Source organism: Callithrix jacchus, chromosome 2, assembly GCF_049354715.1.
Source record: "Callithrix jacchus isolate 240 chromosome 2, calJac240_pri, whole genome shotgun sequence".
NCBI lineage: Eukaryota > Metazoa > Chordata > Mammalia > Primates > Cebidae > Callithrix > Callithrix jacchus.
The window spans coordinates 119,677,003-119,697,460 of NC_133503.1; the positions used below are offsets into that span (position 1 = coordinate 119,677,003).

The window sequence follows — 20,458 nt, forward strand, 5'->3', positions numbered from 1 at the left end:
ATAAAGGCTTATTTTTATTATAACAATGGCCCAATACCCACAGGTGTGGCAGGGATTTTAACGCATAAGGGAGTGAAGTAATTGAAGGGAGTGAAGTAATTGAACTAATATCTTATTGCTCATTCTTACTAACAACGTTGGACCAAGTCCTCACAGAGAAAAAAAAATGGGAAACAATCGTTTTCAGAAAAAAAGGCAATTCGGGGATTGAATGCCATGTGTATAGTCTAGGGAGAAGGAGGCTGTCTAATACTTATATATTAGTGATCAAAGTAATTTGATCAAAGTGATTTCACCCAACGACAGACCACTAAATTTTATTTCTGTATTTGCTTGTCAATATTACATGTAGACCTTGATTTTTGTGACATTTTAATTCCAGGGTTTTTTTCTCTTTTTTTTTTTTACGTAGAGTTTAAATTGCTAATGGTTAAACTGGTTCACAGGTGTGTCTGATATTATTAGCAAATATATGGTAGATGTCACAGCTTCTTTTTGCTACAAGCTCACGACTGCATGCTTCCTTTTTTTAGAGTAGGAGCATTAGAATCTTATTTAACTCTGGGTACTATGAGTTTGACATTAATAGTTTAAGACTAATGAATGAGTAGCCATACAGTTTTTTGGTCACTATGCTTCCTAAGCCTCCAAAATGGAGCTATTTCCTTTATTCAATTTCATCTTTAATAAGCTAGGCAGATCCTGCTACATTCTTTGTTTCCATCCACCTGTTTTTTTAGCTGGTGGAGTCTGTCCAATTATGAAGTTTATGAAAGATGTCTGTAAAAAACATTTTTTTCATGGTAGCAAAGCAGTTTTAATATAACCATGGATTAAATATTTATTTGGAAATACTCTGGCACTGGGGGGAAAAGATGGGGAGAGGGAAATCACATCTTAGAGATTATATAATTAAATGAGTGTAAGAATCAAATATTGTTCACTTCAATTACTTATTAATTTATAACTGTTATGATTTACAGCCTTTATAAAAGTGTACAATGGAGCTCTATGTAACTAACTATGCAACACATTTAAATCTTTCCTATAGCAAATTTCTATTTCTTCCTTGAAGTTGATGAATCCTAATTGTAAATCACATTATTTGCTTTCTTGAAGGTTATTTATGATAGAATTCAAAGCTTGCTTCTGTCAAATTCAATTTAAAGAAAAAGATCTCTTTTGAATATGACCCCTAAGCCAATTAAATATTAAAAAATGCACTGAGGTTAAAAAATATGACTAGGTGAAATTTATTCACCAAAAAGGCAGAATAGTAGAGTGGTTACAAGCATGGACTCTGGAACCAGGTTACTTGAGGGCCTTCAATAGCTGTGTGACCTTATATAAGTTAATTAACTGCTCTGAGACTCAATTTCCTCATCTATAAACTGAATATACTATTAGTGCCTCCCAAATAAGGTTTTGTGGATTGTGAGGATTTAGTGGTTGAAAAGCGGAATACTTTGAACAGTTCTAGATAAACTTTGGCTGTTTGTTATTTAATAAATATATTTCTTTACACCAAAATGTATTAGATAAAATGTGATAGATGAAAAGTTGAATTATATCTGGATCTGCTCTCAAAGATTATATACATTCACTTTGGGAAGCTGAGGCAGGTGGATCACTTCAGGTCAGGAATGCAAGACCAGCCTGGCCAACCTGGTGAAACGCTGTCTCTACCAAAAAGAAAAAAAAATACAAAAAATTAGCTGGGCATGGTGGTGTATGCCTATAGGCCTAGCTATGTGGAAGGCTGAGGCAGGAGAATCACTTGAATCCAAGAGGTGGAGGTTGCAGTGAGCCAAGACTGGGTTGAGTGCACTGCACTCCAGTCTTTGAGACTCTGTCTCAAAAAAAAAAGTATATAGTTATGCATATTACATATATATTTATATATACTTTATAAGAAAAGGTAGGTGATAAGTATTATAAGAGAGACTTATAAAAGTTACATAAAAGTTCAGGGAAAACAAGAGGCTCTTCCTGTTGGTGATTATCAGAGAACTTTGGGGGAAGAAGAAGGAATTTTGACTGGGCCTTGAAGATGGGCCATATTTGAACATGCAAATATTGAGGTAAAGACAGCAAGAGCAGCATAAAGAAAGGCAAAAAGCAAATGCATAAATTAGCGTTAAGTTGTTCCTTTTGGCTGGTGTTAAAGGTCCATTGAGTAATGAGATGTTTGTAGTACTAGGTCATGAAGGAATACTGAGGGCCAGGTTAAACAATATAGAATTACTTTACAGAAAAATGGAGTGCCATTTTAAATTTCAGAGAAGAGGCGTGGCATATTCAAACACAGCTTCACTCATAGCAACGAGAATAGGTTGGTGGAGAGAATGCTAGAGGCAGTTAGGGAAGGACTGCTGTGGTCTCAGTGGGCAATAATGAAGGTCTGAGGTAGGGGAATGGCATAAGAGTGGCCCCTGCAATGTAATGAAAGGGTAGGCAGAGAAATGTAGACATAGAATCTCTAGTAGTACCCCAAATCAAAAAACAGTAAGAGAGTTTAAAATATACAGATTGTGGGACTTCATCGCCAGAGATTCTAATTTAGTAAGTCTATAGTGAGACTCATCAAACCATAATTTCTGAAAGCATAATTAATTTTGATGATCAGTTAGTTCTGACAACCACGGATATGAGAGTCTATGACTATGAAGTGAAAGCAATTACCCTGGCTTTCAGGTTAGGAAAACCAGAAAAAGTATCAAGAGGAAGAAGAAAAGAAAGGAGTGAAAGAATAACACTAAGATCAGAGCAATTAGGATAAGGCAGAGGAGCAAAGTTGATGACAATATTTGTACATCTTAAGGACAAGCTATCAGAGAGATACCCAAGAGAATGTGTCTGACAGACATTTGAATATGTGAGCCTATATGTGGAGAGAGAAGTTAGGCTGAAATTGATAGATTTGAAAATTATCGCTATGATATAAAAAATGCAAAAGCAATCCTTAGAAAACACATATACTTCAGAGTTTTCAGGCATAAGAAGAAAGAACTATGACCTGGGAGTTAGCAGGAAAATACTTGTGAAAAGAATAGGGTGTTGTGAAAACCAAAAGAGATGCACTTTTCAGGGAAGGCTGGTTATCAGTACCGATTTCTACAGAAGAATTGAAGGATACACAAATAAGAAGAGTGGTTAGTGGATTTGGTGTCCAATGTATGAGTTATGAATGAAGGAGAATAAGCAAGGTACTCTAAAGGCTTAACAATGAACAGAAGGTGATGAGGACAGGCAGACTCTTCAAGAAGTCTGTTGGCAAAAGAAAGAAGAAAGGCAGGGCAGTAACTTGATAAAGCAGCAGCAGCATTACAAGTACGCTCTTCTAAGCAGTGTCAAGTGACACATATTTCTCGATGGAGAAGAAAAACTTATAGAAGAGAGAAATATTTAAGATGTAAAGCGGTTGTGGAAAATTCAATGAAACAAGTTCCAAGAACAGGAAAAACAGATGAAAGGCACAATTGGGAAAGCTGGCTTTGGTGAGAATGAGCTACTGACTTTCTCATCTAAGATGGAATGAAAAAATGGCAAAGCAGAAAGATGGCAAAGAGAAATGATCAGAGAACATAAGGAAAGTTGTGTGAGATAACACCATGTTGTTTTCATGTCTTGTCTAGACAGTCAGGATAGAATGGATAAAACACAGACTCAGGGCAGTAGGGTCTGTTTCAAAGATCGCTTAAGACTTGTCAATTAAAAATAATCCAAAGGATGTCTCAGAAGCAGAGATGTCTCAGTTAAGGGTACTTAGAATAAGTTAGTATCCATTACAGAGTAGCACTAATTGGCTGATAATAGAGAACTGTCTGGCACAGAGTGAGTTGGTGATTGGCAAAATTTCTTGAGGAGGAAGCCAAGCTAGTGAGGAAATCAGGAAGGCTGGGGAAAATATCCTTAACAGCACCAATCTCAGGTCCCAGGTTGTATTTTTCAAGAACTAAGCATGGAAGAAAGGGAGGTTGCAGTGAGGATGAAGAACAAGTAGGAGTAAGATACCAGGAGAGGGGGACAGAAAGAGGTGTTTAGAGGATGTGAAGAGGAAAATGGTGGCCTAGGAAGAGAGAAGATCATGAGAAATGGTAACCACAGTAACACGACTAGGAAAATGATGGTATAAGCAAAAAACACAGATTCAAAAACAGGAAACATTCTTTTTTAAAACAATCTTTATTTATTTCTCTCATGTTGCCCAAGCCAGAATACAGTGGTTATTTGCAAGCCCATTCACAGTACACTAGAGTCTTGAACTCCTGGACCCAAGTGATCATCTCACCTCAGCTACCTGAGTAGCTGGGACTATATGTTCACGTCACTGTACCCAGCATGAAAAATTATTAAGTAGGGACATAGTGGCCTTGAAGTGCAGGGTGGAACAAAAATATTTTTGACATCCTGTTAGTTGGAGGAGTGATCTTTAGCAACCGACTTCAAGGAAAGTGATACTGAATGAGGCAGGCTATTTCAGTTATGATAAAGCAACTGAGAGAGAACTTTTGTGAGGATCAAAGTTTGTTACTGCCTCTAGCCCAGTGAAAATCACATTTCATCTTTAACATGGTATACTTTTCTCTGAAAAAAAAAAAGACCAATATATTATAAAAATGACACTTTCTTCTATTCACCTGAGTTTTATAATATGTAAACTGTTGAGTATAGCATTAGATCATGGGTATTGTGCTAAGCATTCATTTTTAAGAAAATTTATGATTCAATTGCTAACTCCCCAAATTACCTTTTCCTACTTCCTATTTCTCTAGCACTGGTAAACCCATTTTTCTTTATTTCTGGATCTCATCTTTAATAATGTACCAGTTGATTCATGTAATTAAAGTGTGATCATACAAATGATTGTACACTATATTATTTCATTATAGAACTGTGTAGGCACTGAATTATAAATTAGAAGTAACTGTAAATAATGAAAACAACAATAAATAATACATGGAAAAAGTTGCAAACCAAGAATGGAATTTACACCTCAGAACTTGAGAGACAGTGCTATAGTTACAGTATCACCATGTTGATACCAGATGAGGTGGCTCATTGACCAGGTTGAGGAAGAAACATAGTGCTTTCAGTGTCATACTGAAAGATAAAACAGACTGAAAAAATAAATTTTTCTATTCTCTAGTCAAGTTTTATATATACTCATTTTGAATACAAATCCTGGAGAGATACATTTAAAAAAATCAATGACAATATTTTCATTAGCCAACACTTGAATGGAAGACTTCAGTCATCCATTTTTTTAAAAAGTGCTCTTAAATAAAAAAATTTGAAAAATCATCTGGCCATGGTAGCATGTGCTTATAGTCCTGGCTACTTGGGAGCTCGAGGTGGGAGGAGCTCTTGAGCCCTGGAGATGCAGGGAGCTATGATTGTGCCATGGCACTCCATCCTGGGCAATACAGTAAGACTCCATCTCTGAAAAAAAAAATAGGAACTGCCAGGAAAGTTAAAATTTATTATTAATTTGGAGAACAATGGCAAGGAAATAGAAAACTTACTTAGCCTAAGTACAAAACTGATAAACAATGGGAATGTTTCATTAATTCTCTGGGTCAAACATGGTATGGCATGGCAGTGATGCACACATCAACAAGAAATGCCAGCCACATTAAGGGTCAAAGAGTGCGCAGTGCACCCAAGCAACAACACCAATTTGATACTCTTAGTTATTGCCTTTAAATGTGTATCACATTAGCGTATCTTCCACTAACACCCTACTGAAGCTTATTTATCATGGGTATCAATAATTAGTTTCAATTCTATTCTGTCTCCTCTCTTATAACCATAAGTGATGAACTTAGCAAGCAGGAGTGAATTTAGTTGTGTTATTTAAGTCCAGCTTTATCAGATGTCATACCAGTTTTAGGTGGCAGCACTAGTTAAGTATGATTAGGGCATTAGAGACTATGTGGAGAAGTAGTGAACTTTTATTTTTATTATTTATTTTTTTGAGACAGAGTTTCGCTTTTGTTGCTCAGGCTGGAGTGCAATGGTGCAATCTCAGCTCACTGCAACCTCCACTTCCTGAATTCAAGTGATTCTCCTGCCTCAGTCTGCCGAGTAGCTGGGAAGCCAGGTGCCTGCCATCACACCTGCTAATTTTTATATTTTTAGTAGGGACAGCATTTCACACTATGTTGGCCTCAAACTCCTGACCTCAGATGATCCACCTACCTCGACCTCACTAAGTGCTGGAATTACAGGCCTGAGTCACCATGCCCAGCCCCTGAATTTTTTCTTTCATTCTACAGTCTAATGAGTGTCACTGGATGATTTTATGACATGGTCAATTTTGCTTTTTAGAATGCTTCAGTGTGGAATGGGGATGGACAAGAATTGAGCAATATTGATCTCAAGACAGCTGTAATAGTCTAAAGATAAGATGACGGGAGACATCACCAAGGTGCTATGGACTGAATTGTTTCCTCAATCCCCCAAATTTGTATGTTGAAGCCCTAACTCCCAAGGCAATAGTATTTGAAGATGGGGCCTTCAGGAGGTAAATAATCTCATGAAGGTAGAGTCCTCATGATGGAATTAGTGCCCTTATAAGAACAGACATGAGAGGGATCACTCCCATCCATGAGAGGGGACAGCAAAATGTCCATGCAAGCCTTGCTAGGGCCTGAATCAGCTGATGCCTTAATCGTGGACTTCCAGTCTCCAGAACTGTGACAAATAAATGTCTGTTGTTTAGGACGCCCAGTCTATGGTATTTTGTATGGCAGTCTGAGCTAATACATCGGGCAAAATCATGAAGAAAGAGAGGGGAACATTTGAGAGATATTGATGAAGTATACAGAAGAAAGAAGTGACATATCTGACTGAATTCTGCACCAATTACATATTGACAGGGTTGCTATACTAACAAAAATACTAACACATATTGAGTGCTTAGTATGTTTCAGGAAGTATATTAAATATTCGTATGAATTAAAATTTTATCTTTCACACAACCTTACAAAATTTAATGGTATTATTATTCTTGCATTACATATGAAAATAATGAGGAAAACTAGGGATTTTTTTTTTTTTTTTTGAGACGGAGTTTCACTCTTGTTACACAGGCTGGAATGCAATGGCGCGATCTCGGCTCACCGCAACCTCCGCCTCCTGGGTTCAGGCAATTCTCCTGCCTCAGCCTCCTGAGTAGCTGGGATTACAGGCACGTGCCACCATGCCCAGCTAATTTTTTGTATTTTTAGTAGAGATGGGGTTTCACCATGTTGACCAGGATGGTCTCGATCTCTTGACCTCGTGATTCACCCGCCTCGGCCTCCCAAAGTGCTGGGATTACAGGCATGAGCCACCACACCTGGCCTGGGATGTTTTTAAAAGTACCATAAAGAGGGGGCAATCTTTCTTGGAAATCAGAAGATTAAGTGGAAGATGAAGGAGCAATTTTCCAACTCTGATGGCTTCAAGTTTCTTTTTTTTTTTTTTTTTTTTTTTTGTGGGGCAGGGTGGGGCTGGGTGTGAAGTCTAATAATTACTTTTATAAAATTAGAGTTCTCTAAGTTTAATATTTAATGTTTACATGCCACCTTTAACAAGAAGCGTTTCAAAAACACAATGGTAAGGGCAGAAGTATTGATGCTAACAACAATGGCAGCTCTGGAGAGCTTGTGATCAACCTGCGATTCTAACCTCACAATTTAACAGCTTGGTAAATGTGAAAACGTTTCTAAGCATCTCATTTCCTTGATTTTCTTGTCTGACTAGAGGAAATCATACCTGCTTCATAGGCTTCATGCAAAAATTGAGATAAAATGTTTGATAGCAAAATTAGGTTGACTATAGTTAACAACATGTATTGTATATTTTAAAACAGCTAGAAGAGATAACTTGAAATGTCTGCAACACATTGAAATGATAAATATTCAAGGTGATAGACATTCCAAATACACTGACATGATCATTACACATACTGGGTATGTCACAAAATAGCACATGTAGATATTACATGTGAAATATGTATACATATACACATATGTAGATATTATGTACTTATATATATATATATATATATTTTAATTGAGAGAATATACACACAATTCTTAACACAGTGCCTGATGAATGGTGAGTCTTAATGGGTGGCAGTAATGATGGTGACAACAACCATCATGTGGACCACCAAGGCCCAAAGGGAGAAGAACACTTGCCACTTACATGCAGTGCCAGCCCTTCAGTCTTTCTCTCACCCTCGCCCCATATTCATGCTCTGTGCCCTCTGTCCACCTAGAAAAAAGATGTTCATTAAACATAATAGTTTAATACTGAAATAGCCTGAATTGAGGATTACTTTTGTTCTCATCCATCTCCAACTGAGACTGGTAAAGGCAGTTCATTAAAGTAAGAGATCCAGGAAGCTTGAGTTCTAGAAAGGCCCAGGTCTGCCACAAGTGGTCAGCCCCTTTTCCTTTTTGGCTACAAATGTAAATCAGGGGTGTTTCAACAGAAATTTGAGCCTTCTCTCAACAATGCAATTTTCTTTTTTACTTTTCATGTTGATGTGAAAAGCCTTAGGAAACTCCCGATATTATTGTTCTAGGAGTTTTTCATGAGCAATATGTTTTCAAAAACAATAATGAAGAAAACAAACACTGAATAATGAAGAAAACAAACACATCATCTTCCAGGCAGAGAGATTTCTGGTATGAATCTTGGAGGACTGAGGTCAGAAACCTAAGCAGAGAATGGGCATCCAAATGTATATGTTTTAATATTTGGGATTTCCCCCACCACTAATGGCAAAACGTAGGAAGAGTGAACTGTGCTTCACAAAGATTTTTCCAAGCTTGAGTGGGAGTGTCTGTTCATGGTAGAGTGAGAAGCTGGGATTTTCCTTAGGCCCCTAGGCATTGTTTTTTTATTTTACTTTATTTTCAGAAATGGAACTAGGAGTAGACTGCAAACAGCATTTAACTGCCAAGGACATGTGAAACCTGTTATGTTGGTCATTCTGGAACCTATTCAAGTACGTACTGTTACTGGGTAGGATCACTTTTACTTTACTTTAGCAGAAGCCCCAATTCTGCTTTAGGAAAAAAAATGATATCATGTTTTTCCATTTTTATTTATAAATCCTGAAGGTTTCTGCAAGCACTAACATTTAAAAGGACAATGACATACTTACAAGTTTGCTGTGAGAATAATGAGGATGCTAAAATACCAGAATGTTTCAGCTATTGATTGCCTCATAATAAGCTAGCACCAAACTTGGTGACCTAAAATAAAATAATGTACTATTTCTCCCAAATCTGCAATCGGGGCCAGGCAGATTTTAAACTCCACGTGGTGTCTACTGGGACTAGGACCTATAAGAAGCCTTCTTCATTCACATGTCTGGAATCAGAGCTGGTTTGCCTGACACAACTGGAGGCTGGTCGAGCCTGCCTCTGCACATCTCTGCTAAACATGGCCAGCCTGGGGTTTCTACCACTGTGGCGGTCTCTGGGTAATTGAACTTAGATGGTGGCTGGCTTCCAAGAGAAGGGAATCTAAAACTGCCATTCCTCTTAAAGATTAGGCCCATTATGGGAAAGCATCACTTTGATCACATTATATTGGTCTAAGCAAGTCCAAAGCCAGCCCAGATGTAAAAGGATGAGAAGCAGTTTCCATTCTTTGACGTGAGGAGTAGCACCTATATAAAAGGAGAAAAGCAACTGATGGTGGCCATCTTTGAAGACTGCAACACAGTTTATTTACCAGGAGCTTTTCCCTTTCCCTCTTTTTCCTTTGGATTTCATTTCCTTTGAACTCTATTTGAAATTTTAAAAATGACAGGAGTAAAAAAGTCACTCAACTGTAGTATGTAAGGGATGAACATTTACAATATTCATTATAACAAGTTTTCAATAATTGTAATAATAAAATCTTGATTTGTATTACTATTATTGTTCACTCTAAGGTTGAACAAATGGAAGCATTGATCCTCAAATAATTCTTCCAGGTAAGAGATGTGGCCCTTACAGTACCAGGAGATTCCAAATACCTCAGGTTCACATTACATGGCTAGCTGGATGGAGCTGCCTTTCCATTTTCATATATCATATTGAAATCTGTGTATGGGATTTTTAGAAGAAAGAGATTTGTAATCATCTGCTTCTTTATTCAAATGAATTTTCCTCTCCTGATTCATGAATCATTCCTCATATAAGAACTGGATCATGAATCAGAAAGGAGTCAGCAAATACTAATGAGCCTAAAAGAAGAAACAAGCTTATCATTGTCAGAGATCAAAACCAAGCCCGAAAATTACAGGCTTTGTTTAAAATGCTGTTTGAGACATTGAAATTTAGTTCAGGGACATACCTTTATCATAACTCATTCTCACTGCACATACACCCACTGAAGGGAGGAGGAGGCGAATGATCCTCATTAGGAGCCACTGACCTTCAAAAATTTGGTTCATGGCAGTCAATGGGCCACAAAAAGCCAAGTTGTCCTGTCCCAGGCCATGCTCAGGGAGATACTTATTCTTTGTTCTCCCCATTCCTTTGGGTTTCACTGAGTTTATTTGAACTCTGTTTGAAATTAAGGGATGATGGGAAGAAAAAAGTCACTAAAAATACAGGATGTAAGGGATGGTTTCTTATATTCATTATAACCAGTGAATAATGTGATGCAAAGTTGCTCCTGTTGTCAGCACATTAAATCCATAAAGGGAGTGATTAGCCTGGAGTTTGGTTCTATAGAAATCATGGAAAACTTTAAGTCTAACAAAACTTCCTGCATCTACCAGCTTCCGGACCCAGGAAACATCAGGTCTATGGTTTTGGCCTAGCCTACTGGTACATTTGGTGTTTCTGCTTGATTTCTGTTCTGTAGAGGTGCTCACGGTATTTTTAGCATTCTTTCGTTATATGTTATCTTTGGCTATTCTGTATATAGAGTAAGGCAAAGGGCAAAACGTGAATTTACAGTGCCATCTTAACTGGATATTTTACAGGTCAGCACGGGAATTTTTGCAAAACGATTCAAAGGGAGTGTCAAGTGCTCTAGGTAGAATAAACAGAAGTTTTTCTTCTAGAAATTTTGAATTTGAGTTAAGTGGAGCATATTCAAATAGAGGTAAGTTATAGTAGGTTGAAAATAAAAACATAAAAGATCAGGTCAAGGGCAAAGCTAAACACGTAGTTTTGGGAATTACAGAAGTAAAACTTTAAAAACTCTTTCTTATAAAAATATTCCTAATAAAAATAACTGAGGGATATTTACAAGCAGATCAGCAAATTAAATCATTTAATTTCTACTTTGATAATATTATAGTTTCTCTTCTTAATGCTATTTTTAGCCTGGGTATTCATTTATACAATTATAGACTTTTGTGGTACATTGATGATTATTAATTTGTTCAATTAATAAATATTAATTATGCTCCTGCTATCCACTGAATACTCTGCAAGGCCCTGGAGATACAGAGATGAATGTCCCCTGCCCTCAAGGAATTAATAATTTATTAAGGAAATCAAGCAACCACACACACCAAAACAAGTGACCACTCCATTCTAAGATAAGTGCTACAATGACTAAAGGGACAAGTACTTTAAAGGCATAGAAGAGGGAATGAGTAATTCTTATTTGGTGTGATTCCGTAAAGAGGCAATTCCTAAGGCTTCACAAAAGAGGGAGAATATTGAAAGTTTCTAGAATTTCTGTCAAGAAGTAAAGTGAGGTCTAGGAGAATTAACTTGTGTTTGTCAAGCACATCACTGTAGCTTAGATTCTGGTTATTTTGGAAAGCTTTGTAGAGCTAATAAAAATTATGGGAGGGTGATAAGCCTCTTGCAACTGTCTCTCACTCATCTACATTTTCTCAAAACACTTAAGAGCCATGAATTTTACCAACGAATGGGGAGGAGCTCAAAGTAAAGATTTCTTTACATGAGAAAAGATGGCATTACAGGCAAATTTAGGAAAAATTAAATAGACTGGCATGTTAGAATGCAGGATAATAGTAACTAACTTGGGAATGGACAGATGGTCCCGGTTAGGATTGTGGAAACTCTTGTAAGCTAAAGAGACTGGACTTTCTTTTTGGGCAGTGAGAGAAACCTTGACTGAAATGCAGGAGAATGAGGAAATCTACTTTATATTTTTTAAATGTAGACATCTGAGATAAGAAAATGGAGAAGAAAAAGAGTAGAACCAGAGATACTAATCAGAAAACTGCTGCAGAGTCCAAGTATAATGACTATTATAATGAACTGCCATGGGAATAGAGGAATTAGAAATACTATACATTTATAAATTTGTAACACCACAATAGGGCAATACTTCTATCCACATTTTATCGCAAGAGAGGGTTCCCTCATTAAAATACAACTGTGCTGGAACTTCTGCCTCATATTCAATGCTTAAGGGCTATCTTTTTCTGGTAATCAGGGTACTGTTTTCTCTATTATATCAGTAATGAAGCATATCCAAGAGATACATGGGGTAATTTAGTCATTCAAAGAATTAACTCACTGTGTTAGGCCCCTATGTTAGCACTATTGAAAACATGCAAGCATTGGCACTTTTTTCTTTTCTTTTCTTTTTGAGATGGAGTCTCACTCTGTCATCCAGGCTGGAGTGCAGTGGCATGATCTTGGCTTACCACAACCTCCATCTCCTGGGTTCAAGCGATTCTCTTGCCTCAGCCTCCCAAGTAGCTGGAGGCTGCAAGTGCTGACCACCAAGCCCGGTGGTCAGGCTATTTTTAAAAAAAATTTTTGTATTTTTAATAGAGACAAGGTTTCACCATGTTGGCCAGGCTGGTCTCGAATTCCAGACCTCAGGTTATCAGGTGGGATTACAGGTGTGAGCCACCACACCCAGCCACAATGGCACTTTTACATTATATATAAAACAACAAATCTTGTCACTTAGAGGAAGAAACAAACAATCCCTCCCCCCAAAAAGAATGTACATTTTAATAAGATGATTTTAAGTTGATTAAAAGCATAGTTTCTGAAATGGGACCTAATTAAACTAAAGAGCTCCTGCATAGCAAAAGAAAGTATTAACAGAGAAAATAGAAAGCCTACAGAATGGGAGAAAACTTTTACAAGCTATGCATCTGACAAAGGTCTAATATCCAGAATCTATGAGGAACCTAAATAAATTAATAGACAAAAACCAAAAAAGCCCATTAAAGAGTGGGCAAAATACATTAACAGACACTTTTCAAAAGAAGACATATGTGCCATGAAGAAGCCAACAAGCATATGAAAAATTGTCCAACATTGCTAATCATTAGAGAAATGCAAATCAAAACCACAGTGATATACCACTTCACACCAGTCAGAATGGCTATCATTAAAAAGTTAAATAATAACAGATGCTGGCAAGGTTGTAGAGAAAAGGGAACACTTATACACTGCTGGTAGGAATGTATTTTAGTTCTACCATTGTGAAAAGCAGTTTGCTATTTCTCAAAGAACTCAAAGCAGAATTACCACTTGACCCAGCAATCCCATTATTGGGTATGTACCCAAAGGAATAGAAATTGTTCTACCATGAAGACACATGCACACATATGTTAATTGCAGCACTATTCACAATAGCAAATACATGAAATCAACCTAAATACCCATTTTTATGGCTGCATAAAATATGGATAAAGAAAATGTGGTGCATATATACCATGAAATACTATGAAGCATAAAAAGACCAAGATCATCTCCTGCAGCAACATAGATGGAGCTGGAGGCTGTTATCCTAAGAGAACTAACAGAAGAACAGAAAACCAAATATCACATGTTCTCACTTATAAGTGGGAGTGAATATTGGGTACCTGTGGACACAAAGAAGAGACTAAGGGACACTGGGGCCCACTTGAGGGTAGAGGGAAAGAGGAGGGCGAGGACTGAAAAACTACCTTATTGGATACCATGCTTATTACCTGGGTGGTGAAATAATCTGTGAATAAACCCCATGACGTATGCAGTTTATCTACATAACAAACATACACGTGTACCCCTCAAACTAAAATAAATGTAAAAAGAAAGCAAAGTAAAATTTAAAAAAAAGTAATCAAAAAATAAAAAGTATTAAAACTAAAAAACAAGCATAGCTTCTGGATAAATTATGTGTCCCATAAAAAAAGTAGAATTTATACACTGAATATTTTTATTCAAGGAGTTAAGATTAATCATAACCTTAAACGATATTCCTTGGCTGGACATGATGGCTCATACCTATAATCCCAGCACTTTGGGAGACCAGAGCAGGTGGACTGCCTGAGCTCAGTAGTTCAAGACCAGCCTGGGCAATGTGGCGAAACCCTGTCTCTACTGAAAATACAAAAAATTAGCCAGGCATGGTGGCACATGCCTGTAGTCCCAGTTACTCAAGTGGCTGAGTCAGGAGAATTGCTTGAACCCCATAGGCAGAGGCTGCAGTGAGCCAAGATCGTGCCACTGTACTCCAACCTGGGTGACAGAGTTAGATACTGTCTCAGAAAAAAAACAATCTGCCAACACAATGATGCATGCTAAATGAGAATGAATAGAAAAGAGCTAGCTAGATACTGCTATCCTGCAAAGTATCCCACGAAGTAATACAAACGAATATTTTTTCTTTATACTACAAGGAAAATCCTTTTGCATATTAACTGATCAAGTTCAGGAACTAGAACTATATTACATTAGAGTGACATCCTGTAAGTGACAATAGCTATTGAGCCCCTAATAATGTATTAGACACTATTGTAGAGATAACACATATGCTACTTGCTTAAACTTTGACAAGCACTTAAAATGTGAAGAATTCATCTAAGACTGTCATTCATTTGACTTTAGATTTGTAAAACTTAGAAAAAAGAAGACTTCTCTTCCTCATTGGCCCAAGAGGGATCCTCCACTCCCAGCTCTTAAGATGCTCCCTTATATCCTAGTCAGTCACATAACATTTTAGAGAGCATTTTCTGTATGTCAGTATGTGGTTATTGCTTCCAGTTAAGAAAATTCCTGAGGGACTCTAATCTAAAAACAATAATAAAAAGAATCAAATCATAAAAACCTCTGTTAAGCATGATTCAAAGGGAAAAAATGAGCTGCAGTGAGAGCCAATTTGAACTAGAAAGACTTGCACTCTTAAGTAACCAGACATGTGTAGCCACTTATGTAATTGTCTGATTACACATGTTTTTAAACATCTGTCAGCACAACTAGAGCTCCACACGCACACTCATGAGCACTGTGGAGGTTTGTTCCACTGTGCAGAAGTCTCAGAATCAGAGAGAAATGAAAAGCTGTCACAGGTAGAACACAGTTATTATTGCTTCACCTGATGAAAGCTTGGGAAATGGCTCCCAAGCCTGTGACTCATTTACTTGGACATCAATATTTTAACGACAAAATTTGAACAAGCAATAAAACCTACAGAGCCCTGAAGAAAGAGAGACATCAGAGGTACCAAGAAGCAGGAGAAACTGGAGAGATATAGCTTAACTTGTGGCTTCAGAGCTGAAAGCTGGGCCTAACTTCCCTCTTTCGGATAAAAAAAATTTTTTTCAGTGACATTTTCCCACCATTAAAGGGTTTCCATCTCCAAAATACAAATATAGTTCCTTTCAAACCTGCAGCATTTGTCCTTCCTCTGAAGACATCGTCATATGCTTTCCACTGTGGCTTCACCTGGTAGGCATGGATGAACACTACGAACACCACCACGAGGCACATCAAAGGAACAAGAGCGGCAGTGAACAAAGCAGCATAGATGTTTGGAATAAAACAGCTGGAAGAGAAATGAGAAGTAACTCAGTCACTTTCAGTGCAGATATTTCTAAATTCAGAACGTGTCGCGTCACCACTTTATACTAGCTCTTTGTATCAGGTTGCTGGCAGCATCAGGTTTTTGGTTTGCTAAACTGAAGTTTTGTTTGAGTACAACATCTGATTAAATCTAGCCCACTGCTTTACACAGTAAGTTCCTTGAACATTCATCTCATGTAAAGTTTAGAAAACTTCAAAAAAAGGTTATGGCCAAATAAATTTGAGAGATGCACACTATCTATATACATCTCATGGAGGTTAAGGGTACATATCTGTTCATTTAAAAAATGCCACAGCAAGTCATGGAGTCAAGAGATCTGGGCTCTGAAATCAGGCTAGTGAATTCAGCACCACATCTTAAAAAAAAAGAGTCAGTTTAGATACATTTTTTAAATTTCTCTGAACTGTCTCTCATCTTTAAAATAAGAACTATAGATAGGCGCAGTAGTTCAGGCCTATAATCCCAGCACTTTGGGAGGCCGAGGAAGGCAGATCCCCTAAGATCAGGAGTTCCAGACTAGCCTGGCCAACATAGTGAAACCCTATCTCTACAAAAAATGCAAAAACATTAGTTAAGTGTGGTGGCAGGTGCCTGTAGTCCCAGCTACTTGAAAGGCTGAGGAAGGAGAATTGCTTGAACCCGGGAGGCAGAGGTTGCAGTGAGCCAAGGTCATGCCGCTTCACTCTAGCCGGGGTGACAGAGGAAGACTCCATCTAAAAAAATATTAAATAAAATAAATAAATAAATAAATAAATATTGTAATAGTGTATGCAACAAAAGTTAGTTGTCAAGATTAACCAAAATAATTCACATAACACACTTGGCAAATTTTGTTTAACCCATCATTTCTAGAGTTCAATGAAAATTGGACCCTTCTGCTTTTTCACACACATGGGCACACACAGATACACAGACATATGGTCACGCTATAGGACTAATGTGTTCTGGAACACTTTGGGAATCACTGATCTAGTCATGCCCAGCTTGTGTTTCAACTTGGTGGATTCTGGGGAGAGTTCCAGGTTCTTCTATTTCCTCCCTTTATTTAACCTCAAAAGAAGAAGAATGCCATCAGGGTTTATGGCCATGAGGCTGATGACAAAGATACTGTGTCCTGTCAATGGCTGATGGTGTCTGCAGGGACCTCTGTTGACTTCTCTGGCTCCTCAGGGTAAAAGGTCACAGAGACTATTGCTGCTCCTGCATAGGAGGAGGCCAAGCCACCTGCTCTCTCCCCTCGCCCCCTCTCCCTTCTCTCCCTTCCTACTCTCTCCTTCCTTCCCTCTCTCTTCATTTGGAGTTTTCTTCCTAAGAGGAGCCTAACAGAGGAAATAAAGGATGAGAGATCATGTCACAATTAGGGAGCTAATAACAAAGCATGAGTTTGCTTTGCTTTTCCAGCCCCATCATCCCTTGGGAACTACATGAGAGAAGATATTGTTTAAAGGAAAACCTGAGGATTCCCAGGGCTCCACTCTGTCATCTCCACAATCTTGTTTTTCTGAGTGACTGACAGTTTTGACATTCCTAAACTATACATTTCCCCAGGAGCCATCTATTCTTTCTTGAAAATGAAGATAATTTCTCCATTTAGAAGCTATTCTGCACAATTGTATCTATTATTACTGGATTTAGATAGGACAATGAAGTTCAAGGCAAACTTTATTTATTTATTTATTTATTTAGTTAACACTGAAATTATCAACAAAATGGTTTTAGAGATGTAACTAGAAATTTTTGCTAATAGATCATAACATCCACTTGTGCTTTACATAAAATCTTGCATGAAAATCTCAAAATGGAGGAAACTGAAACGTGAAAGAGGTTCTCAATATCTAAAACTATGCTTTTGAAGTATTCTTGCAAGAGATATACCTCCAAATTACAAGACTATACTTTTAATTACAAGAAATCTTAATATGAAGTGTTTGTTTTAAAATATCTTCCCCACCTTCTCTATTTTTCAAAAATATAATATCTATAAATCTAAATTATAATACAGCCATAAATACAAGACTTTGAAGAAAACTCAGGGGAAAAAAATGCAGAGCCTGTTTAGAAGGAATCCAGAATATAAGTAACGAGGGAAAACACTCATTCTTCTGATTTGGGAAAATAGTGCCTCAATTTTTTTTAATATAACTTCAACTTTTAATTTAGATTCTGGGAGTCTCTGTGCAAGGTTGTTACATGAGTATATTGCATGATGCTGAGGTTTGGGATATGAATGATCCCATCACCCAGATAGTGAGCAAAGTGTCCAAATCAGTTTTTTAATCTTTGCCCCCCTCCATCCCTTCCCCATCTATCAGTTTCCAGTGGCTATTGTTGCCATCTTTATGTCCAAGAGTATACAATGTTTAGCTTCCACTTATAAGTGAAAATGTGGCATTTGATTTTTTGTCCTTGTGTTAACTTGCCTAGAATAATGGCCTCCAGCTCCATTCGTATTGTTGCAAAGGACATGATTTCATTCTTTTTTTGTGGCTGCATAGTATTCCATGGTCTATATGTACCATATTTTCTTTATTCAACCCACCATTGTTGGGCACCTGGGTTGATTTCATGTCTTTGCTATTGTGAATAGTGCTGCAATAAACATACAAGTGCATGTGTCTTTTTGATATAATAATTTATTTTCATTTGGATATATGTCCAGTGACGGGATTGCTGGGTCAAATGGTAGTTACGTTCTAAGTTCTTTGAGAAATCTCCAAACTGCTTTCTATGGGGTCTGAACAAATTTATATTCACACCAACAGTATATATATATTCTGTTTTCTCCACACCTTGCCAATATCTGTTGTTTTATAACTTTTTAATAATGACCATTTTGACAGGTGTGAAATGGTGTTTCATTGTGGTTTTGATTTGCATTTCCCTGATGATTGGTGATGTTGTTGAACATTTTATCGTATGTTTGTTGACTGCTCATAAGTCTTCTTTTGAGAAGTATCTGTTCATGTTTTTTTGTCTACTTTTTAGTGGAGTTATTTGTTTTTTGCTTGTTAAATTCTGTAAGTTCCTAACAGATTCTGGATATTAGACCTTTGTCAGATGCATGGTTTTTGAGTATTTTCCCCCATTTTGTAAGTTGGCTTTTACTCTGTAGATACTTGTCAGTTTTGTTTTTGTTGCAATTGCTTTTCGGGTGATAGTCATGAAATCTCAATGGACATAGAGCCAGTGCCTATGTCCAGAATGATATTTCCTAGGTTTCCTCTGGGGAGTTTTATAGTTTTATGTTATACAGTTAAGTCTTTAACCCATTCCAGTAAATCTTTGTATATAGTGTAAGGAAGGGATCCAGTTTCAATCTTTTCCATGTGGCTAGCCAGTTATCACAGCACCATTTATTTATTGACTAGAGAGTCCTTTCCTTGTCATTTGTTCTTATTAGCTTTCAGAAGATCAGATGTTTGTAGGTGTGTGGCTTTATTTTTCAGTTTGCTGACTTATTCCATTGATCTATATATCTGTTTTTGTAGCAGTACCATGCTGTTTTGGTTACTATAGCCTTGTAGTATAGAGCCAGGTGATGTGATGCCTCTGGCTTTGCTCTTTTTGCTTAGAATTTCTTTGGCTATTCAGGCTATTTTTTTGTTTCATATACATTTTAGAATAGCTTTTTTCTAATTCTATAAAAAATGATGTTGGTTGTTTGATGGGAATAGCCTTGAATCTGTAGATTGCTCTGGGTAGTATGGCCATTTGAAGAATATTGATTCTTCTAATCCACAAGCTGGAATGTTTTTCCATTTGTTTGGGTCATGTATGATTTCTTTTGGCAGTGTTTTGTAATTCTCCTTGTAATACTTGGCCAGATGTATTCTTAGGTATTTTATTTTATTGTGAATGTCTCAATTTTATATTAAAAAGAAATATGTTATTAAAGGACTAACTCGGATACTATTTCTAATTAAAATAATCTGCTAAATGTATTCCTTATGTAAATAAGACATATGTCAAGAGATATTTCAATACATACTCTGTATCTGCAGAGGGATATAAGAATGATAAATTTCTTGGCTTTTAGAATTTAATTTTGATGGTACAAAGCCTGAATCATTACCTGAACACTCATCTATATGCAATCAGACCTGATTCTTCCACATGAAGGGCATGTGATTAAATAAAATGGGCAAACGATAATGGTCTTAATATTGAATATGCTTCTGCACTAAAAATAGTTGTCATGTTGGTTACTTGTTCTTATGTATATTGGCTTCAAATGGTTACTTTTTTTTTCATGTGAATTATGGGTTCTATTGACAGCAAGTAGCCTAAAGATGCTTATACAAATTCAGATACTGATGAAGAATTATGCTTAGGTTCCACTGCCTTATTTGTGTTTTAAAAACTGTCACCACAATTCAATTTGGGACTGTAAAACAGGGAAAATTACTGAATCTATTGAGTTGCCCTACAAGTATAAAGATTTCGTGCAAGACTGCTATGGGTATAGACGTGACTGTCCAACATCCACGTTCTCCTGTGGCTAACCATATTTGGGGCTCACCTTCTTATTTGGAAAACTTTCCTAGAACTTTCATCTACTTTAAAGAACAAACTTTAAAAAGTGATCTCCAGCTGATGACACATCATTTTGATTAAAAAATTAAGCAAGCAATGTGAACCTTTGGGAGGTTGGAGGTAACCAGACATG

General features: G+C 37.1%; 1 protein-coding gene across 9 annotated transcripts in view; it reads right to left on the minus strand.

Annotated features, from left to right (window-relative positions):
• ADGRV1 (adhesion G protein-coupled receptor V1) overlaps positions 1–20,458 on the minus strand; it is a 602,786-nt gene that overhangs the window by 89,422 nt on the left and 492,906 nt on the right. For 8 of the 9 annotated variants that reach the window (XM_035291223.3, XM_035291222.3, XM_035291220.3 and 5 more), the window contains one exon: positions 15,596–15,753. In XM_035291223.3, the coding sequence (XP_035147114.2) occupies positions 15,596–15,753 (158 nt within the window). Of the gene's footprint in view, positions 1–4,184; positions 4,588–8,196; positions 8,266–15,595; positions 15,754–20,458 lie in introns of those variants that run through there. The other variant, XM_035291224.3, reaches the window with a different exon arrangement.